Consider the following 23,721-nt stretch of genomic DNA (forward strand, 5'->3'; position numbering starts at 1 on the left):
ACCCCTTCCCAAGCCCTCCCCAATAACGAGGGACATGGGGGTGGTGAACAAATAAACCTTTACTCTGCAATAGAAAATCTTGTTCAAAAGAACATCTGTGAAAACTGTTTGCATGTTAGAATACTAGCAACTATATATATTGGGGGGGTTGGGACAGTGGGTGGGGGGCTTCAGTCTTGGGAGGGGCAGAGGGGGGTCACTCCCCTGCAGGGGAGTGGGATCCCAAGTGGCATCAGCTGTGGGATCCCCTCCCACTGGGCGTTTGGGGTCCCCCTCAAGGCTGGTCTGGAGCTGGGAACACAGGGAGGTACAGATGTGGGGGGGGGCTGGTGGGGTCGGCTTCAGCAGAGGGAGCAGGGGAGGCCTTGGGGCTGGGGAGGCTGGCATGGCAGAGGGATCTGGGGAGAAGGGGGGCAGCAGCAGCCATCAGCCACCATGCCTGCTCAAGGGCAGCTGGGGGAATGTCTGGCAGGGCAGGGAAGCGGGGCTAGGGGGCAGAGAGTGGGAGGAGCAATGCCTGCAGAGGAAGTGGGAAGGGTGGGGGCAGCAGCCATGGGTGCCTGAGCCAAATGAGTCTGCAAGGCGCTGGTGATGGCATCCAGGTGGGACATCAGTTTGGCCCAGGCCCACGTCCACCACTCTCGTTCCCATGCCCAGCTCTCCAAGTCCTGCATCTGCCACTCCCGCTTGTCCCACAGCTGCTACGCCTGGAGGTCCATCTGCCTTCTCAGGATGGTCTTGTAGGTCTGCAGGGCATCATCATTGGCCCGGAAATGGGCCCTCCACCTGCAGGCCCGCCCCGAGGGTGATGGGTGCGGGCTCTCAAGTGCCGCCTCTGGGCTGCCTGGCTCCAGGCCTGGGGTGGGGCTGGCTGGCCCAGAGCTCTGGTGGTGCTTCTGGAAAAGGAGAGGGAGAAACAGGAATTCATTCCTGAAACACAGCCCCCAACCCTGCCCCCACCCCACTGTGAGCAGCATCCCCCACCCCCAGGCCCTGGGATGGGGATGTCCTGTGAAGGCATGCTTGTGCTCATAGCAAGAGGACCCCACGGTGCCTCAGGGACTGGGCTGACTGCTGCACCCCCACCCCTCGCCTGATGATCTAGTGGCCCAGGGGAGTCCCCAGACACAGAGGAGTCCCCATGTGGGTGATGGGTGAGCCAGCCACAGCGTGGCCCTCCTCAAGGCCCCCTACACATATATGTGGCCAGTGGCACTGTCCACAGGGGCGGGTGCTGCCTGTCACCTGCGGTTGTGCCCACATGCTGGGGGTGCACTCCTGGATGGTGTGTCTGGGCATGGGCCATCACCCATGTGGCTGGTGCACTTCCAGGTGTGGCAGGAGCAAGCGGGCCCCTCCCTCTCAGGGCCTATGGACTTGTGCAGCCTCCCATGGGACTGGCAGTGGGCTGGTGTCCATTGCTGGGGGCAGCCTGCTGGGTCTCGTTGTGTCATGTTGCCGTGACCATGGTTGCATGTGCTGGGATTACAGTGTAGGGTCTTGTCCAAGCTGGTCTGGTGAGTCCTGCAGCACCCCCTGGCTGCACCTGTCCCCCCACACCCTGGGATGTATGACCTGTGGGGTGCTCCCTGGGGGGGTCCCCTGAAGAGATCTGGAGACACCCTCAATGTCACCTCGCTGGTGGGACTGACTCCAGGATGCTGACAAAGCTCCCCTGGCAGGACTTGGGGTCCAATTCACACTCTACCTGGGACTCCAGTGCAGTCCCCAGCTGCTCTGGCTCCAGCTGCAGTGGGGGGGGCGCTCCTCCATCATTTCAGTGCTTGCTCAACTGGGGGCTCTCTCCTCAGCCCCCAGGAGCTGGTGGAGCTCCACATAATATGTGCGGGTGACTGTCCCTGCCCCCAACCTGTGCTGCACGTTCCGGGCCCAGACGTACTCCCAGCAAAGTTCTTTGACTTTGACCTGCACCTGCTCCATGGTGCAGATGGGGTATCCATGCTCCTCCAGGGCTGTGGCCAGGCACGTGCAGTCCAGAACATTGTGATTCTTGGCCAAGTGGTCCAGCAGAATGGCCTCCTCGGCCCAAAGGCCCAAGAGGTCCTGCAGTCAGTACTGGACCAAGATAGGGCCCACCTCTTTGACGTCCAGGTGGATCCTGGACCCCTCAGGCAGGTCCTGCAAGGGCCTGGGGGGTCTTGGATGGCCTCTGCTGTGTTTTCTTGATCTCAGGGAGTGGCTGGGAGCGTGTGGAGCTAGCAGCATGTGGCTCTGCTGCTTGCACACTCTCAGCTTCCTGACATGGGGTTTCCAGGGCTTCCTGCAGCTGGTGGTAGATTGTACAGAGCTTTGATTGCGGTGGACAGGGTGCCCCACAGCCAGCTAGCCAGTGCCATGGAGAACTTATCTGTTGACAAAATCACCCTCCCCTCCCCCCAACATCCCTCCCAAGCGTCCACCTGGCTTTTTTATCGACAGACTCTGTTGAGAAAGGTGTTCTGTCTTGTGGGGGAGAGGCAGAAGTCTGTCGACAAAAATGCCACTTTCTTTCACGTTACCGTCAACAGAACCCATTTTACGTGTTGGTGCTCCGCAAATTTTGTCAACAAAACCCTCTAGTGTTGACATAGCCAATCACTGTAAGCAACTGTGCTCTACTAAGCCATCAGTGGTGCCACATTCTATTTAACTGCTCACTTTTTCTTTTTTAGCTTCAATCCCAATTCCACATAAGTGGGCATAACTAAATGAGAGGTGAGCCAAGGCATTGGGCTGAGATCTTGCAGAGGTTTGTCTCTAGACATCTAATCCTGCCAGCCTTGTTTATGCAAAATTCCCTTTGGCTTCAAAGGGAAATAGGCTTAAATGAGCGGTACAGAAATTGACCCTATGGAAGGAATTGGGAGCCTAAATGATTATATACAGAAGTCTGCACTGGCTAATGCATATGTGCCAATGGCTGGAAACCACTAGTGTATGGAGTAATTTTTTTAAGTTGCAGATCGAAACAAACATTTGAAGTACACTATGCCCTTTCTGTTTAATAAGTCTGGGGCATGGAGAAAGTCTAATTATAATGTCAGACTGCACTTGCACTTTATGTGAAATGTTACTTGTAACTCTATTTTCTTTTTATGCGGAACAGTGAACCATTTATGTGTGTACAAGCATTTATTCTTTTGTGCTGAAAGTGTTTGAGATCATATCAGACAAATGACATACTCTGGAAAACAAGAAAAGCTCTGACGTTACTTGGGTCGCAGCCACAAAATAGGCCCCTCCTTTGGTGGCAAGAAAATTAATTTTTAACATTATCTGTATATGTATACACACACACATTTTCTAACTTTATGCACTCCCTACCTGTTGCTCACTGGATAAAGCCAACTGTTTTGGTTAATATTACAATGCATTTTTTTAATACATAGGCCTGTTTTACTGGTGTATTTTGAAGCATTCAGAGTTAATTGACCCAAGTCCTGCCTTTAGATGACATGAACAGAGTTCCTGTGGTGTGTTTCCAATTGGAACGAACCGAATGCATCTGAATTTCCTTTGGCATCTATGGCTTTTCTGGTACAGATCAGCAGCAGACATCTGTCTCATGTCTTGCCCATTTCAAAGGGTTACAGAGGAAGGTGTTACCAAATTTAGCATGTCAAAATTCTTCCAAGTATTTAGCAAAGAAGTTGGAGCACTGTCACATTTTTGTAGGAATTTACTGGAAATGTGGCATTAAGGATTATTCATGGGGATACAATTTCTTTCATAAGGACATTTATCTTACACTTCTTTTGACTAAGGCCAGGGTTCTAACTAGTGATTTACCTATAGATCCAAAAGAACGAACATAAATGAACTGTTTTTCTGTAATCCACAGAGCCAATTGTTTTCGTAATGTAGAGTTTTCTTATTTCTCTAGCCAGCATAGCTTGGGAGCAGTAAGCAATGCCGATGCACAAAGAAGACCCAGTGTAAAAAGTACTACAAGTGATGGAGGGACTTCCACAGACAATTCTTTAGCATCAGTAGATCTATCCAGCTTTAAGGACAACTTGGTACAGATCATTCAAGAAAACAAAGAAAGGTGGAAAGAGTTAGCTGTGCAAGGTATGATAAACCCATGGGGAATGTCCTCTAAGTTATTCCCAAAACCCTCCTCTACCTACAGCACATGTTCAATTTATCCTTCAACCCCTCCCTTGATATATAAACATTCATCTATCTGTCTTATGTGCCTGTTTCTTATTTATAATGTTTGCAGTGCTGGCTTCACCCTTTAGACTATTTCATATGCTTGCAATTCTTTATGTGCAATACTAGTCCTGTTTATGCTTGTGTTTTTTCCTGTGAAACACAAATAGATTTGTGTGAGTGGAGGAGGAGAAGAAATGCCAGACACTCCATAGCAGTGCTTCTCAAGAGCCACTTCTTCAGAAGGTGCCGGTTAGAAAAGGGGGGCAGTGATTATGCAATTGCCGACATTAAATTATAATGTTTATATTGCTGCTCACTTTCAATGCATACTATAAAAATCACAGGTTCAGAGTATTCCATGCCTGCCCTGGTAAGATGGAACAGGAATTGGGAAGACTTTATAAGCTGCAGTATAGGAAATGTGCTGCGCAACTTAGCACTCCGTTGACAACAGTACAGAGCCAAAATGTTAATACATGCTGAACTTCTCTAGTCTCGAACCTTGGGTATCTGACCAGTGCCAAACCAGAGAATTTGCTGAAATATGGGAGGTCCATATTGTCTGGAAGCATTAGCAACACTTCCAGCACTTGCTCTTAGAAGGCATTTGGGGTGGGGGGTAAATTGCAGCTAAATAATATCACAGAATACTGCCAGCTAGGACTGGTGGTGGTAAAAAACTTTATGGGACCACAGGAAACTTAGCTGGACATTCACTTATCATGGTTGTGGCCAACTAAAACCATATTGCCGGAACAGAGTGTACTGGAGTGGGGTGTTTCAACCTGTAAAATCTTTGTTCTCAAAATAATGGAGGATCAGGCTATATACCTTAAGAAATTTAGAGGTTAAGATGCAGGATTAAAAATGGCTTTCTTGTGTACGAAGCAAAATGTAGTATTTCAATTTGCTTGGGATACCACTCTAAAAATTATGTATAAGTGGCTCTCTAGAAGCATCAGACCCCAGCATGGCTGGAAAATGACTTCTTAGCTGTCTGCTGGAAGTATAAAAGGGAGACCCATTGTAAACTAACTTATTCAGTTATAGGGTTAGCTAACAGTTCTGCAGTTTGGGTCTTCTCCAGAATAAGTGCCATTTTAACAAATGCAAAAGTCATATGTAAAAGGCTAAACAAACCTATGACTAGATTTAGCTTCTTTCATTTGAACTGCCTTCAGAATCATCACTATGCTGTCTTTTGGGGTCATTATTCGCTGCTCAGGTTCATGACAAGATGATTATGGTTGTCTGTTTTATAATATGATGTTTAATGTATAACATGGTCTCCCCAACTGAAAAGATATTGAGTCCTGTTTCATGTAATTGTTCATCTTATCCGAGTGTTGGAACCTTGGTCTTTTTGCTTAATTGTTCTGCTAAGCATGTTTGGAATAAAATTGCTTTATTGTCTCTGCTTATTGTTTTTTAAAATAAAATTAAAGAATGTTACAAACACTGAATGAATGAGTCATGCAAAGTAAACACCATACATAGGTTTAGTTTTATCATATTTTGGAGTGCAGTTTCTAGCTGTAATTCCTCTGTGCAGAGTGACAGCATCAGCCTTTTTAAGGTCTGAACCACGGAACTAGTTTAAGTAGGAATTTAATGGTCTATATGATTTACCCTGGCCCTCAGTGCAGGGGTGTATTTCACTGTCTTAGAATTATAGCAGATAAATCTTAAAGATGCCCTATATAGAAAAAAAATGTCTTCTTGGAACTGAAGTCATAAAAACTCCTTAGTATTAGTAATCAAGCCAATGAATGCTCTTTTTGTGGCTTCTCCCTCAGCTTTGACTAATTACATGCTTATATTTCAATACTGTTTTATGGATGGGCTGAAATCAAAACTTCTCAGTTGCACACTGGATCTATCATGTAATCTTTTTGAACGCAAAGTGACCCTACAGCATGTATTGTCCTTAAGCTGGGCTTACAGGGAATTTCAGTAAACTGAAATACCTCATATTTACTAACTCCTACTATTAATAAACAGACTGCAAATTTCATCTCAATAGAGTGTTTTGTCTATTGAAATGTGTACCGGGGATTCTCTGTAGAAATTGCTGGAAACATATGAACCCATTAAACAACATGTTGTACATTGGTTGGCAAAAAATAGTATGTTCGATGGCTCAACATCATTTACTTGATTCCATTCTGAGGACTGGTAACTGCTGAGACAGACGATAGTATCTATCTGAATCTTGGAAAGCACAAGTGAATGATTGGCTTAGATGATATAGGGTTTCTGTACAGAGAGTGGCAAGGGTTACCAAGCAGAGCCACTAAACAGTTGAAACTTGTTTGCTCCCAGGATGCCATATAAAAAAGAAGCACAGGCTAGCAGTAAGGAATGGGATATGAGTCATGTGATGGCTCTATCGGAGATGTTTGTCTCCTTGTGGAGCTGATGCTAATAACTTCATCATAAATCTGTTTCTTTTGGAGCCATTTTGTTTGGAGCTAGTTTAAAGACATGACTTCTCAGAAGCAAGAAAAAGTGTTTAAAGACCATTGACAAGACCTGGCTTTATAGTTCAAATCCTTTCCACTGCTCAGAGTTATCTCAGAGCAGTCCAAAAAAAATGTGGGGGCTCCTGCTGCTTCCCCAGCTGCAGGATGTGCGTTCCACTGGGGAAATAAGCTGCTCCTGACTTAAGTGAAATTTGAGTTATGCAAGGGTGCATGGGAATGCAAGCTTTGCATAACTCCAGGGACTACTGTAATTATAAACAGTTACAAATTATGGTTGAAGAAGGAAGGAAATTAAAAACTCCTGAATAAGAGTTGAACTCACTGCTTCTTGCTCCCTGACAGGTTGATACATTATTACTTCAGAAGCTATAGCACTGATAGGGAGATAATATTGTCCAAGTCTTGGGGCTGATAGTGTTCCTTGTGTACCTGAGCTGGGCAGAATTGTGCAGGGGATCCACGTCCAGCTGGGGGTGGTGTTGTCATGGGCAGCTCTGTCAGTAGTCAGGGCTGCTTATGCTTCCCCACTGTGAAAAGATAGTCACTAACTCTCTAGACTCTCCTGTCAACTTTCCTTACTCTTTGACACTGCAAGGTGTATCAGGCTCAGCAATGGAACGCTGATTGTTTGATTTAGCACATCCATACTAGGTGTCCTAAATCAAACCCTGTAAGCTCAACCGCCACAGCATCAATCTTCCAGTAAGTATAGATGTACCCTTTTTCTTCCTGATTTTCCTCCAGATGTTGGAACAGACTGGGAGAGACAGATGGGAAAGAAGCCAAGTGATAATGCCACTGTGTTATATTTTCTTCCAGCTTGCTGGAAAGATCTTTGCTGTGATTGAGAGGCAGGGACAGATCCCATTGCCTACCTGCTTTTTCCGAGAAGACTTTAGGATAGTGGATTCTGTGTTGATGAGCCATCAATGCTGTCTGGCTACTGATCGGTACACCTTTGCTGTCACTGAAAGACTGGTTGTAGGTGTTTCCAATATTTATTTCCTATATATTTCAGTCAGTAATACTTTATACCTTCACATACAATGATCGTGGAATGTGTACTATCCAACAGTTCAATGGATGAAGATTTTTGAAATGGTATCTCGCAGGCATACTTTGTACCAAACATACAATTGTAGTATCACCATAGTGGTTCCAGGGTGCTACTTGGAGGTACAGCAGCTCGGCCCATTAACAAGCAAATAGGAACATTAGGCAATCAGACTTAACTGAACTCCCATTAGGCACTATAGAAAATTTCCAGCTAAAACATTTTGAGTTTTTTAATTTTTGCATGTTCATTTTTGTCTGACAAAAGAATCAAAATTTTCTTCACCATGCAGACTTTTAATGAAAAAATGTAATGTAATTAGTTAAAAACCCAATGTTCTAATAAAAAAAACCCTGCAGTTTTTGTGGAAATTTTTCGAGCAGCCCTAATTATAATCTCCCCAGAATGATTCATCTGTTATTAATGGTTCTCATGTGAACATTCTGTAAGCTTGATTATGAGGAGTGGTTCTTCAACATCTGTTTGCCATCCTAGAGAAAACCTGTGATATGTGATCTTTGCTGACAGGTAACTGGGTTTGTGTAATTTGTGATCTTTGGGTAATTTGTCATGGGGAAGCTAAGAGGAGGTAATTCACTGTGATGTAGTTTCATGGAACATGGTGATGAAAATGTCACTAACATAAAAACCTATAGCTTTCCTCTGGTAAAACTTTTGGTTTTTTGACAGTATTAATTCTAAATCATAAATTGATGACATACAAGGGTTTGGAGGCCTGTAAAATATGAACAAGATGGTGAAGATGATACTAGAAAGATAAAAATATGCATATCCAAGGTTTTATAGAGGCTAACTGTAAAACAGATAGCCGTCCCTCTGAAAGAGTTCAGGGGTGACATTAACAGGGATATGGTGAACAATTTGCTTTAAATAGCTTCAGTGCCACTGCTGATTTTAAGTGAAGAAATGTAGTTACTTTAGTCTATTACAATAAGTAACAATAATTTGATTTATCAAAAACTATATTTATTGGAATTTAATTATCTTTAAGTGTTTGCAGTATAAGCTGAATCTAGATGTACTGATTTATAGCCATTTAAATTTTTCCCCATACGCACTCAGCCACACTGATTAGTGGACACTCTGATAGTAAAGACATCTATCTTATAAATATGAACATTATTATACAGCTAAGTGGATGCAAGTTTACTTCTCTCTTTCATTCACCTCCCTACAGACATAACAGGAAAAGGCAGAAAAAGAAGTAAAGAGCAAGACAGTAAAAAAACAGATTTAGGAACACAGGAGAAAGCATCAAGACATAGAGAAGCTTCTATACAGTCTAGTAAATCTTGTCCTGTCTCAATTCCACCAACAAATGTTCCCACTGATTCTGTACTACATTCTCCTGATAGTAACAGAGCTGAGCCAATGGAAATCAACTTTTTAGTTTATAACGTAGACTCAGAGCTTCTGCAGCAACAGGACAGTGAGCTTATGGAGACCACGGAATCATATGGTAATCCTTAATTATTAATGACTTTTCCACATGGATTAAATCCTAATAAATCTAAAGATAAAGACTGTATTTATGCATAAGTGTGAAAGGGAATTAGTTCTTCGAGGGATCCAGCTCTTGAATGGAGTTCACACTTTCCTTACATTAAGGGCTGAGTAGATGATCCGTAATATTTGTTGATTCTTTTTATTCCTCCCCAGTGATCATGTCAGGTCACTGCTTCTACTCACTGTGAACACCAGTTCAAAGAAGTTGCAAGATTTCAGTGAAATAGCCAGGTTACACCTTATTTTCACCACTGAAGTTCATGATCTTCAGTTAAGGATTGAGCTAAGGGTTCCTATCGCAATAGGAAGTTCCTGCATTGCCAGCTTCATTTAAATGATAGCCCATGGTAAACCACTATGCAGGTTAACTGAAAACAGATTGGGATAACAGCCAATTTTCAAAAAAAAAAAAAATTCAGAGATTGCATTATCCTCCCTGTTAGAAATAGATATAGATATAGATATATAGATGATTATTATTTTCTCAGATGCTCTGTAGTGATCAGAGCCTTTCTTTTATTCAGTTGTACATTTGTTAAACAAGGCTGGTGACCACATCCTATACTATCATACAAGAGAGCAGGGTATGTGTTTGGGATGATGAGGTAGGACTTCTACTGGAGAAAGGCTGGAGCTACACTGCTGCAGCAAGTCCTGCCCTGGCAGTCAATGGAAGGAGGTGTTGCCTCAACAAAGCTGTGCTACAGGGTGGCTGTTTTGCTTTGCCATACTGTATACAGGGAGGAGGAGGAAGGGGAAGTATTGATAGGAAATTGTACCTACCATTATTTTCATGGGTGCTCCATCCCTAGAATCAGCGCCTACTGTGCCAATGCTACCTCAGTCTTGCCTGGGTTGAATTACCAAATAGCCCCAATCACACTTTTTTCTCATTTAGAAACCAGTGAAGTCATCACAGCACTGCGTACACACAATGCAGAATAAGTGAGTTGGGTACCAGCAGTATGCGGCGTACAACACAGAGGCTATGTCTACACTAGCACCCCCTCCCATTCGAAAGGGGGATGCTAATGAGACTCTTCAGGATACACTAATGAGGCGCTGCAATGAATATGCAGTGCCTCATTAACATAATGTCAGCTGCAGCACTTCGAAAGTTCTGCTTTCAATCGTAAGCAGCTCATCTACAAAAGGACCCCTGCACACTTTGAAATCCCCTTATTCCTATGGTTATAAGAATAAGGGGATTTTGAAGTATGTGGGGTCCTTTAGAAAAGGATGCCATGTAGACAAGCTGTGCACAATCAAAAGCAGCACTTTCAAAGTGCCGCATCTGTTATTATGCTAACGGATTGCTGCATCCTCATTGCAGCCCCTCATTTGCATATCCTGAAGTGTCTCATTGGCATTCCCCTTTTGGGATGTGGGGGCTAGTGTAGACATAGCCAGATTGTATTTGCTTGCTAATCCTCCTATATAACATATAGCTCCTATGTAATCAAGGGATATGTTTAGAATTCTGATGGAAAGTAGCACTCTATATTTTCTCACTAATGTACAACCCATAAGCCAATGAGGCATTTCATCACATAAGGAGTCCTAGTTTTATTCTTCTTTCTATTCCTGTTTTGCAGAGGATTTCATAGGGAATGAGCCTGCATGGAGTAAGGAGGGACGGGACATAGAGTCAGATATACAAGAGATGAGAGACATGATACCAAGAACAAGGAGTCTGGGTCCCAATGAGAGCGAGGATATCATCATTGAGGAATATATACCTGGCTATCTTGAACCTGAATCTCAACCATTAACCAATCTCTGCCATTACCCTTTTCAAGAACAGACCACTAACTTTTCTTTTTTCCAGGCCGATTTAACTAAGAGTGACATGGAGATCTTATCACTGTGGAATGGTAACGCTATTCTGCTTTCAAGACTGATTACAAAATTATTAACATAACTCATAGTGGAGCCCTGGCTCCCTTCCCTAATGATGGGGAATATATGTATATCACACACAGGATTTGCAGGGATTCGCTATCAGCTAATTTAAGTGTCAGTGAAGCCAATGGGAATTTTACAATTAATAAGCTACAGTCCATCAAAAATACTTAACGTAGCAAATTAGCTAATGGATGACCCCATACAGTTAGTGATAACAGTCAAATAATTTTATGCTTTGAGATAAGAAAAGCACATTTGTTTGGGCTATCAGGCTGAACAGACATGTAGTGGTTATCCTAAAAAGTCCAATACTACCTGACAGTTTCCACTCTACAGTACTCAAAATCCCACTGCATGTTTATGTTCCTAGAACTGAAAATAATATGTATTCCTGTTCACCATCTTTTCGGCCCAGTCTGCACAGTGAGTGGTTTCCCCAGTTTAATTAAGGTGGTGCAATTTTGTGTGTGGGCAACCTTACATCGGTATAAAGTTACGTAACTTCTGTGGGTAAATCTACACCTATTGGAATATCAGTGCGGTGGCTATCTGTTTTCTGTGGGTTCGCTTAATTGAACCATCAGGGCTGCACCATTGACTGTCATGAGCAGTAAGGAAAGTCAAAGGAGGAGCTTCTACCATCAACCTCCTGCTTTGGGAACAACAAGAAAAACTGATTTAGGCTACATCAACTCCAGCTACACAAGTCACGTCACTGGAGTTGCGTGTATTAAATCGATTTACCCCATAGCATAGACCTGGTCTGTGCATAGCCAAGCCCTTAATAACAGAGGCAAACAGCCACATGCTAGTTGTCCTACTTTATGATTCAGATGTCACTTGACCTGTGAGTGGCACAGTATAAACATTTAGGCTATATCTAGACTGTAACTCTAACTTGGAATAATTTATGCAATTTGCACAACACAGATTTCATACATTATTTCAAGTTACCTTATTTCAAACTTTGTGCCATCCAAGCAGCTAGTTTGAGGTTTCTGCTGCCCCCCTCACAATGAGGGATAGCAGAAATGGAACACCATGCTCAAAATGGCCATGCTATTTCAAGCACAGCAAAAAAAGCCCCGGACAGTAGTCTAGACATAGCCTTAGATAAATAGATAAATGTTCTCAACAAATCAGAAGCACTTTTAGAAACCAGGGCTTAGGCCAATAAAAATATGGAGCAGCCCTTCAGCATGGTCCCAATGAAAATGCAAATTTTCCTTTGTCAGCCTAAGTTTTAGGAGACCAGAAATGGAATTTTTCCAAGACAAATTCTAGGATGCAGTTTTTTACAGAGCAGACTGGCATGTGTGAGAATGCTGGAAATGAATATGTTTCCAAAGATCAACTTTTGATATGAACTTGACCAGTACAGTGATCAGTTGTACCGTAATAAACTAAATTTCTGGTCTGAATTTTTCCTGAGATACTATCTCAGGTCTTCTTAAAACTGCTTTTCATCTTTTTTCCAAAGCAGAAAATTTTCAGAAGTGGTATTCCTTCTTCAAAGTGTTAGAAATTTTAGCATGAAGTGTCTTTAAATAATATTAGATTATAACATCTTCAGAATATATTCTGCCTCTCCCATTGTGGGTCAAACTGCACACCAAAAGAATGTGACCTGGGGATTCGCATAAAGGTGATTAAAGTCTGCTTATAATACTAGTCTGGGTCTACACTAGAGAATTTTGTCGATTGAAGGGGCCTGTTGACATAACTCAGGGAGCGTCTACACACTTAAAGCATTCTGTCGACAAAGTCTTGACAGAACTCTGCATTTTCCTTGACAGTATTATCCCTCAAAAATTTGAGGCATAACAATCTGGCTATGTCTACACTAGAAGCATCTGTCAAGCAAAGTTACTGTCGACGGGGAAATCTCAACAGTATTCTGTTGATGGATTGCATCTACATGCAACGTGCTGTCAACAAAGAACTGCCAGGCTGCACTGCCCTCTGGTGCCAGAAAACAGAATGGCAGCTCTACAAAGAGGGCTGCCTGGCAACCAGAAGCCCCCTCTGTCGACAGAAGTGTCTCCAGTGCACTTCTGTCTACGGTATTCTGGCCAGAGATTGTTAGGCCTTAAATTTTTGAGGAATAATACTGTCAAGGAAAATGCAGAGTTTTGTTGACGGAGTGCTTTAAGCATGTGGACGTTCCCTGAGTTATGTTGCTAAAGGCCATTTCTGTCGACAAAGCTCTCCAGTGTAGCCTCGGCCTCCCTGGACAGAGTACTATCGATAAAAGTGCAGTGTGGACACTTCTCTCAACAGACGGGGCTTCCAGTTGCGGGACAGCCCTCTTTGCAGAGCTGCCATTCTGCTTTCTGGCACCAGAGGGCAGTGTAGTTTGGCAGTTCTCTGTCGACAGAGCAAGTTGTGTGTAGCTGCAATCTGTTGGCAGAGATTCTGTCGAGATTTCCCTGGTGACAGGAATGTCTGTCGACAGATGTTTCTAGTGTAGACATAGCCCTACCCTGTGTCTAAATGAGTCCCTTCCTTTTGGAAGGGGCATGTTAATGAGAGGGTTCGAAAGATGCTAATGAGGCACTACCATGAATATGTAGTGTCTCATTAGCATAATGGCGGCCGTGGCGGTTCGAAAGTGCAGCTTTCGAGTTATATGCCACCCATGGAGATGGGGACCCTCCGAAAGGACTCCTTAGTTTTCAAAAGCCCCTTCTTCCTATCTGGTGTTAGGAAGAAGGGGCTTTCGAAAACTGGGGGGTCCTTTTGACGGCTGCACTTTCAACTTGCTGCGGCCATCATTATGCTAATAAGGCACTGCATATTCATGGCAATGCCTCATTAGCATATTTCAAACTCACTCATTAACATGCCCCTTCTGAAAGGAAGGGGCCCATGTAGATCCAGCCCTAATGTGATTACAGCCTGTGTTCCAAAGATTCTTTTAGCTCTCTTCATCACACTACAGCTATGTCTACACTACAAGCTGTCATGGGCAAAGACCCGCTTCGTCATCTGACAAAGCGGGTCTTTGCCCACAAAAGCTTTTGCTCCAAAATACCTGTTAGTCTATAAGGTGCCACAGGACTTCCTGTTGAGTTCAAATTATGTTTCTTGTTTTATACAACAGGGATATCTTACATCTATCATGGGCATATCAAGGAATCTGAAAACTGAACCCAAGACACTGGAAAAGACTCTAACCAGTGCTTTTTTTGTGTTGGTACTTGCTGGTACTGAGTACTGGCACCTCAGCATCCCCAGCCATGTGTGGGAGGGGTGTGGAGCTGTTTGACTACCGGCACCTTTTTTTTTTTTAACTTAAAAGGCACTGGTTCTAACAACATGGAATACAGCCGTTGTCTGCACTTTGGCTCTCTTCTTATCAACCATTCTATCCCCATCTCTAAAGTGTACTTTGTCTTTTCCTGTATAAGTCCTCTGCTCTCTGTTTCCTTCAGTTCCTCCTACCAAAACTGCCCCTTGCAACCTCATGCCCAAGTTCTGTCCTCCTGAGCTTCCCTTTTCCCAGTTTTATGCCATCCCCCAGAACATTTTTCCCTACCTCCAGTTCTCTTGCAGCTGAGCTTTGGCCTCCCGGATTAGTCTCTCCCATTGATCAGTCTATTCCCCTGTCATTGTTATAGCACAAATGCATAACCCCTTAAAACACTCTCCAGCCTTGCTTCTCTTTCTTTACCACAGTCCTTGCTGTCCCTCCCTCTAAAATTCATTCTTTCTCTTCCAGAGTTGCTATAGTGTCCTTTCCTCCCTTTCTTCTGCAAGGCCCTCCTGTCCTACCTGTCTCTGGAGCTGCTGAGCACAGCACTGCTAAGTGGTACTGTACTGCATCCTGTTTCCATCATCTCCTTTCCCGTGTGCAGATGGAAGTCTAGCCACCAAAACTTCTATGGCCCCTGTGTTACCGAGATCAGCACCTGAACCACTTTAAACAAACCAGTGCACGTCTTAACACTAAAGAGTGTCCATGTGAACAATGCTTCCAAGACCCATTGCTTAGTAATCAAAGCAACATATGTTTCATACCTAATTTGCATATTTTGTTCCCTTTCTGTAGAAGAACTTGTGAGAAATGTTGGTGAAGAGCAAAAAGACCAAAGCAGAAAACCTGCAGATGCCCAATTACAGGAGGAAACAAGGACACAAAATGAGAGTAGTCAAGGAAGCGATGACATACCTTTATCAAGAAGCTCCACTCCCAGTTCCTTCATCCTTCAAGTTATAACGTTTGACTGTCCTCCTACTGCTTCCAGCTCAGAGCAATTCACTAACTCTGTTCCAACCCAGAAAGCTCTCACTGAGGCCCAGCAAGAAACACAGCCCCCTGACCCACTGAATGGTAATATCTTACCACAAAACACACATCAGTCTAACGAGGTGGAACAGGGTGGAGCTGCAGCTGTGTCTGTTACATCTCTGTTAAGCTTTGATATGCAGAAAATAGCCAATTAAGTAGTCGGTCAAGCCTGCAGTTTAGGGATGCCTCTTCCTCAGGCATGTGTTGAAACATCAAATAAAACCCATTTGACATGACTAAATTTAATCTTTTTATAAAAATAGTTCGTATTTAATAGTAAATTATTTGGCCTAAAATACCAAGAATATAAAGGTGAATTTATATAATTTAAAAATAATTTTAGATTTGTATTTACAGATGTGAACATTTAAGTTACTGGGAAATTCAATCCTGTAGCACATGCTTGCCATTTTTTAAAATGTTATTCTGCTTTGGCTATTACAGTAATTTTCACTTCTTGTAGATGCTTATGATCAAAACTCCATGAATCAATTTATTTGTGCTAAAAATGAACCACCATTTATTTTCATTACTTTCAGCAAATGCAATTTGGTAATATACCATGTATAAAAAGTTCCCATTTCATTAGAAAGGAAGATCAAAACTTGGAATGCTAATGGGGAAGGGGGTAGAAGAGTCTACAAAGACCCGTGATAATGAAATATGATGAAAACAAAAGGTTTTACCGACATAAGCTGTGGCGTGCACTCAGAGGATCACCAGCTTCAAGATCGTCTGGTGACAGTGGGCTCGATCTTGTATGTCTATGTGATGAAATTAGGTCATTTTTGTTAAGGTCAATTTTTCTAGCCCCCAGTTTAAGTCAAGGGGGCATGTCCACACTGGCACATAAAGCTGATGGAGTGGGTCCCCCATTAGCTTTGATTTTGTCAGTAATGCATGGTGGGTACCTATCCCACAGTTACTCCTGCCCCGTTGCATTACAGGTTCTGTCCCAGTGTCTAACAGGACAAAAATGTGTCGCGGGTGGTTATGGGTCATCAGCATCCCATGGTGCACTTATCTCCTCCTGCTCCCTTTGGAAAGAAAGTGTATTTGCATCCTTCTTCCCATGGAAATGCCATTGCAAGGCTAGCACGGAATCCATACTGCTTAAACTGTTGTGGAAAGTATTATGAGCACCTCATGCATTGTACTGCAGTACGTGCAAAGCTTAAGCACCCATTAGAGGGATGAAGACTCCAAGGACGGCGCAGGTATATGTGAATATAAAACAATGGAGAGGAGATATACATAGCTCATAGAACTGGAAGGGACCTTGAGAGGTCATCGAGTACAGTTCCCTGTCCTCACATCAGGACCTGTCACCATTCCTGACAGGTCCCCACTGAATGCTGTGTGCTTGCCTCTGACACCTCTAAACCCCACCCAAGGCAAAACAAGCAATAAGGACAGTGGTTTCGTGAGCCTAACCTTTTTTATTCAGTGGACACTAAAGTAGTACATGGCAGGGGCTTTTAGGGTAGGTAAGCATTTTGCTATCATAGGTGGGGGAAGGTCAGCCCTCAGCTAGAAGAATCCCTGCGAGTGGAAGGCTGTCCTTTACTTTTTCACCCACATTCCAGGGTGCCGGGGGTGTCGGGGGGAGGGCTGGTAGGGAGCATGGTGAGGAGGGCACTGCGTCAAGGGCTGCAGTGAGGCTCTGTGCTCCTCTTCCAGGTACTGCAGGAGCATTCTTGGTCTCATCACTAGCAACAATTTTTGGGTTTCCAATGCAGGTTCTCTGTGCACTTCACCTCACAAGCTGCTTTCCTTTCTTCCCACTCAGCCTGTCTCTCCTCCAGCATGATTCTATTCCACACATTTAACTACGCCTTGTCTGTGTGGGTGGCTTCAATGTGCTCCATGAACATATCTTCCTGTGTTCGGTTTCTTTTGCAGATTTGTGCCAGTCTAAAAGTGGGAGGGAATGGTGTTACCCTGTTGGTGGTCTGCCCACATTCTCCACCAATAAATCACGTTCTGTTTTACACTAGACACCACCCAAGAGTTACACTGAAATTTATTTTATTTAATGCCACTATTTGAGAAAGGAAAAGAAACTCCCCTCCCTGCAGATCCACAGTGGAGGGGAAGATGACAAAGTTCCCTCTCCCCCTCCTCTGCTCACAGACAAAGAGTGTTGGCCCATTGGCTCCGGGGCAGTTTCATCAGGAGACACCATGAAGCATGTATGAGAACCATCCCAATTCCATGTTCTTCCCTGTGATAACCCACTGTTTATGGCGTGTAAGTTTCCTTAGCAGCTTTTTGTTTTCCAGAACATCAGAAAGGGTGAATACCAGTTGAAGAACAACTGAAAATACCATGGTTTTTGTGTTCCATGTCTATCTAGTAATGTGTGCCTCATTGTTAGCATCATTGTGTGTCATGTTTGAGATAAGAGGGGCTACTGCCTTATTCAGGGAATAGTCAGCCATAATCAAACCTCCCCTACCTCTCCTCTCTCTGCCAAATTGTCATTTACGCATCCGCCTCCATCCAAAACCCCTGTGAGTCACAGTGGCACCAGGTTTATAATTTTTGTTATTGTAGTCTTGCCCATAATTAATATTTAGTTTTTGGATATATTGTGTTATTGTAGCCTTGCTTATAGTTATTACTTTTGCAGTGTTTTGTTGTTTCATGTATATTTTGGACTTGCTGAGATTAATTGTTTTGTTGTCTGATATGTGTTTTGTTACTGTGGACTTTCTTACACATTGTTTTGCTGTTTGACATGCATTCTGTCTTGATGGATATGTTTTATGCATTGGAAAGGCTGGAAATTTGTTGTGGCAATTAAGCTATTGACATGAATGAACAGAGGCATGCCGCCACTTGTGGTCAGTCGCTGTGATTTGTGTGACTAAGGGGCAGGAAAAGTCATGTAAAGGTTCCACTCACTCAAGTACAATGAAGGGGTAAGTTCTGTATCTTTCTGTCATTTCTGGTTTTAAGTTGGGTAACTTTCTGTAAGCTTTGTAACAGTAGCTTTGTTTTGTAGTTGTGGCTTTGTTCTACATTGTTATATTTTGTTTATTAGCTTTGTTTTGTAGCAGCTGCGAGGTCTCTATTAAGTATTTTAAGTTAGTGAGAAGTTGTTTATGGATACCCTAAGTCTTGTAAGAAATCCTTGGCTGTTCCTTTTGTAAAAGAAAATTCTTTCTTTCTGAAGTGACCTTTCCTTTGGGTGAGTGAGGAAAGTGTGAATGTGGGTGGATGTGTAATGGAATCAGTCCCTCAAGCCGGCTTGCCTGGACAACAAGCTGCCAGCAGCACCTGAACGGTCAGAGAATAATAGGAGCTGAGCCCCGAAAAAGAATCCACCCAAGAAAGAGAAGGAGGTTTCATCAAGAGAAGATCAAAGCCTCATCTGCTATTAGCTGATGACTCCAGGTCATACAGAATCCTGGGACAGTGGAGATGACTCATGGTCATACAGCATCCTGGGGCAATGGGACAGAACAATTGCTATTGGGCTAAAACTTATAACAGATGGGGGCAAAATTATAGGAGTCTCTCTTTTTTCCTTTCTCTTCCTGCCATTGCCACTCAGCAGGAGTTAGTGTTGGCTGGGGAGGAGGCCCAAGGCCCTGGTCCTCGGGCCCTTCCCCTCTCCTCAGAGTGGATAGTACTGACTGCTCTTGAGTACTACAGCTGACAAAGAGAGAAAGCTGACAAGGGGGTCATACAATCAGCTCACTGCCTTGGATTCCTGGCTACAGCCAGACACACTGAACCCAGTATGCCTTGACTTCTTCCACTGTTCCTGTGCAGCTCTTCAACTGCATGAATTCATCCATGGAAGTGTATGAGTGCAGGAGGCTATGGGTGTGTGCTTGAAAGCTAGTTGCCCCCTTTTCCTTTAATCAAACAATGGCATTTAATAAAATACATAACTGTGTAACCTTGGGGTGGTCTCTAGTGTAAAATAGGGTAACAGAGGGGATGAGCGTTGGTCAGAGCCACTGAGTGCACTGCACCAAAACATAACTGAAGGTCAGACGTTAAGGAGATTCATTTACTGTGATTAGTTTAACAGCACAAAGAGAATGTCTGTGACAGACAATAAAGATGTATTCTGTGCTTTCGGCTTGTAAGTGTCCTTTGTGCAGCAGATAGTACGCAGAGTTCTTAAGGGACCTGATTGACTCAGTTCACTGCTAGCCATGATAAGGCACAGATTGCAGGGGGCTGGGGGAGGGGGGGTCACATGCTTTCAAGACTGTGATTGCAAAGCGGTCCTTCAGGTGCTTGCTCATATCTATTCGCGTTAGATGTGCGCGGGCACACGCTCCCAGCTGTCAGAAAGTTTTCCCTAGCAAATACCAGTTGGGTCAGCTGAGGTGCCTCCTAGAGCGGTGCCTCTGAGGAGGTGATCTATGACCCTGCCAACCGGGCACCCCGTCCCCCATTTTTCTTTCTTACTGCCTGCAAGGCTGTCAGTATGGTGGCTGAGGTGCCTGTCGCTGTGCCATAGCTCCCCAGCTTTTTTATGTAAATACAGGAGAGACTCAACATTTGTGAGGGTTCTGTGTTGAGAACTCTTGCAAATGTTGAATTTTGCGCCTATAGTACGGTACTGTACAGTATGACAGCCACTGCTGCGTGGAGCCCAGCTGCTGGGGATCCTCCTCAGAGCCCCAGGGAAGCAGGGGATGCGGCACTTGTGCCCAGAGCCCCAGGGGAAGCGGCAGCTGCCAGCACTCCTGCCCAGAGCCCCAGGAGAAGCGGCAGCCGCTGATGCTGTCCACCCAGAGCACCAGGAAGCGGCTGCTCAGCCACTTGCAAATACTTGAATTCGCAAACCTTAGGTTTGCGAATGTTGAGACCCTACTGTAGTTGGAAATAGTTGTATTTAGCATAACCACTGTTTTTGTCAGTCTTCAGGTAGGGAAGGTGTCTCCTTCTGCCTTCTCCCTTATGGGGAGGTTAAAGGAATGAAAAAGTCCCAGGGCTTTAAGCAATACTCTGATTGTTACTCTGTCCATGCAAAGAATAACACTAGGCACTTGACCATCTTGAGCTGGTATGACTATGACTCCTGTGCTGTGGCCCTCATGTTCAAGAAATTATTATCTAAAGACTTGAGGGAAGAGTTCTCTGCCCTTACGCAGGAGGGTAATGTGGTTTCACGAATGTGACTGCAGGTGAAACTGGATGTGAAGGATGCAGCAGCTTGGGCTATTGCCTCAGGTATCACGATGTGCCTGGTGGCCTGATCACAACCACCTGGCCTTCCACTGGAGGTCCAGTAAACAACTCAGGACCTCTCTTTTGATTACATGGAGTTGATTGTGCAACACACTGACTCCTGCCTTCATAGTCTCAATGACTCCCACAGCACTATGAAGTTCTTGGGCATGCACAAGCTGCAGTCATAGTCCAAGCCATTTTAACAGCATGGGTGCTAGGACTTCTACCAATGCGAGCCTGACTACATTCAGAGCAAATTTCCCCATCAACAGTCTAGAGTCAAAGGCAGCCAGCCTAGTCAGGGAAAACTAGCTTCAAGGCTAGCAAGAGAACTGTTTTCAAACATAGGCAGAGAGCGAGTGAGAGAACTGACCTAACTTGAAGGGTAGTGAGGGACCTAGATTCAAACATAGTCAGAGAGATAGTGAGAGAACTGGCCTAGCTTCAAGGCTATCAAGAGAACTAGCTACAAGGTGAGCAAGAGAACTAGCTTCAAACACAGGAAAAGAGCTAACGAGAGAAATGACAAAACCAACGTCTAGTGAAAGAACTAGCTTCAAACATAGGCAGAGAGCTACTGGGAAAACTGACCTAGCTTCAAGACTGGTGAGACAAGTAGTTTCAAACATAGACAGAGAGCCAGAGAAACCTAGCCTCAAGGCTGGTGAGAGAGCTAGTTTCATAACTTGCAAGAGAACTAGCCTCAAACATATGCAGAGAACTAGTGTGAGAACTGACATAGCTTCAAGGTTAGTGCTGGAATTAGATTCCAGGCTACTGAGAGAACTAGCTTCAAACACAGGCAGAGTGCTAGCGTGAGAACTGAGCTAGCGTCAAGGCTAGCAAGAGAAATAGCTTCAAACACAGGTAAAGAACTAACAAGCCTCATATCCCGCTACTTGCTTCTGCCCTTCCCATGGGCAATGCCCCTGTTGGGGGGTCATCCTATGACAGCCCCACCCTTCCTACTTCTCTTGTTCTTCCTTCACTCTCTGCCGTGGTGGATCCACCAGAGGCTGCTTGGTCATCTTCCACCATGGTGGCCAATGGCACAGGCACAGACTCTGGGGCTCCTGCTGCACCTGCTGTGGTGCCCTCTGCCAGTTCCTCTTCTAAAACGCTCCCCACCCCCACCCTCAGAAGGGCAGGAAGGATCAGGGGATGAAAAAAGGCAAGAGCCAATCCAGGAAGGCAAAATTTTGCATGGCAAAGCCTCCCACCCATGCTGCAGCTACATCTGCTGCATCTCCCCCTTTTCTTCACCCACTGTTCCCTCCACCAGTCCTGGTGTCAGCCTTGCCCCACATGGAGACCTATGTGTGTGCAATGGTGCGTGTGGTGGGGCCTGCGGCCATGGTGGCAGCCTCTAGGATGTTCAGAAAGGTGGGATTCTTCCTGGTATCTGAGGATGCTGCCCCTTGAGCCACTGGGCCTACAGGTGGTGCTCTCCTCCGTTCCTCCCTTTCTCCCCAGTGCCATCCTTCTGGCTCTCCTGACCACCCTGGGGAAAATACTCTCAGTTCTGAGTCCTCTCTCACTGGGCTGAAAAGCCCCGACCCTCTGCCACATCCTCTCCTTCCATCAGCAGGCTCAGGTCCGACCACTGCCGGCGGCATATGGTGGGATTCCCCCCCAGAGGGGACTTTTCTGGTGCCCAGCAAGGGGCCCAGTACCAGGTCTACTACACCATGGGAGAGGCCCAGTGCTTCTTTTGCTGGGTGATGGGGCATGTCCTAAGGGACTGGCCTCTGGCCTAACCTGGAGAGGAGCCTGGGACCCCCAACACGCAGAAGGGAACTGGACATGTTATTGCCAGTGGCCCTGTCGCCTTGGATCCTGGGGCCACCCCTCCTCCCCCTGCAACTGCTGTCAACACCATGCAGGTGCCAGAGGACACCTCCCCATCACACCCAGATGAGTGTTCAGGTGCTGCCTCCATATCAGGCAATCAAGCCAGGACTGCGGTGAAGAGGGTGGTGGGGCCTATGACGGGACTCAGATAGGGCCCACCCCAAAGGCAGTTCCTCCCTTCCCTCATTGTCCCATCCTCCTTCTCCTTTCCCTGCTCACCAGTGCCCTCATTCCCTGGCCCCTCCTCTGGCACCCAACCCACCTCATCAGACAGCTGAGAATTTGTGTGGTGGAGGCACAAAAACTGGGGTGCACATGCTTGGCACTCAACCCTGTCGGATGATGGGGAGGATGTGCCATGCAAGACCCCTGGGGGGTAGCAGCTCTGAACCCCCTGCTGGACCCTCCAGCTGCTTACCATCAGTGGGGGATGGCTGAGGTCATCGCAGCAGTTGTGGAGGGGGCCATTACCTCCACCTCAGAATCTCAGCCCAGCAAGGCCATAGTGAATGATGCCTCCAATCTTGTGTCTGCTCCATATTCAGATGTCGCCGCTGCCCCAGCCACTGCCAGGAGGAGCTACAAAGAGGTGGGCATTGGCCTTGCCTTCTTCTCCCAGGGAGTTGAGGACCTGGGCCTGACCCTGGCTGCTTCAGTTGTGGAGCCTCTGCTCCTGGAAGGCTGTGGGAATGACGCTTGTGCCCAGTCACCCACTCCTTCTCCTTTTTCTCCAGTTTCCTCTATCCTCTTCTCCACCCATCCCATGGTGTCATCCCATGGTGCGATTGCCTGCCCAGTCAGGAGTGGTGTTCCAGCTGTGGCTATCGAGCCTCTGAGTATCTCTGATGGGCCAGAACTCCTGCTGTTCCCAGATCCACCCTCCAACCCCAGCACCGAGATGCCCAGCACCGCGCTCCCTACAGTGCCAGAGCCTGATGCTGGGGACGATTGCATTTCAATCCCCATCCCTATCACCGCTCTGTCCTCTGAGGGACGTGTCTTTTCCCAGCATTTTTGTTGCTCAGGCTCCTGGTCTTCCTCCTGTCCCCATTCCCTGTCCCATCCCTACTCCTGGCCTCTCCCCTTTCCCTAGTGCATGTCCTGCTTCTGACCCTGATTCCCTTCACCCCTGATTCTCCTCCTGCTTCCCCTTTTCTTCCCCCTCTGCCTCCTGAACCTCTTCCCCATCCTGATACCCTCCCCATTCCTGTCCCTGGTGTTGTCCCTGCTTATATCCTCTTTGTAACTACCTT

At 45.4% G+C, this 23,721-nt stretch overlaps 1 protein-coding gene across 1 annotated transcript in view; it reads left to right on the forward strand.

The window, feature by feature from the left end:
* Positions 1-15,841, forward strand: part of PDE1A (phosphodiesterase 1A) — a 130,950-nt gene extending 115,109 nt beyond the window's left edge. The window contains exons 12-15 of the mRNA XM_075001747.1: positions 3,884-4,071; positions 8,894-9,175; positions 10,818-11,096; positions 15,179-15,841. Coding sequence (XP_074857848.1) covers positions 3,884-4,071; positions 8,894-9,175; positions 10,818-11,096; positions 15,179-15,573 — 1,144 coding nt within the window. The 3' untranslated portion in view covers positions 15,574-15,841. The remainder of the gene's footprint in view (positions 1-3,883; positions 4,072-8,893; positions 9,176-10,817; positions 11,097-15,178) is intronic.
* Positions 15,842-23,721: the final 7,880 nt, after the last annotated feature.

Source organism: Carettochelys insculpta, chromosome 8 (assembly GCF_033958435.1).
Source record: "Carettochelys insculpta isolate YL-2023 chromosome 8, ASM3395843v1, whole genome shotgun sequence".
Lineage (NCBI taxonomy): Eukaryota > Metazoa > Chordata > Testudines > Carettochelyidae > Carettochelys > Carettochelys insculpta.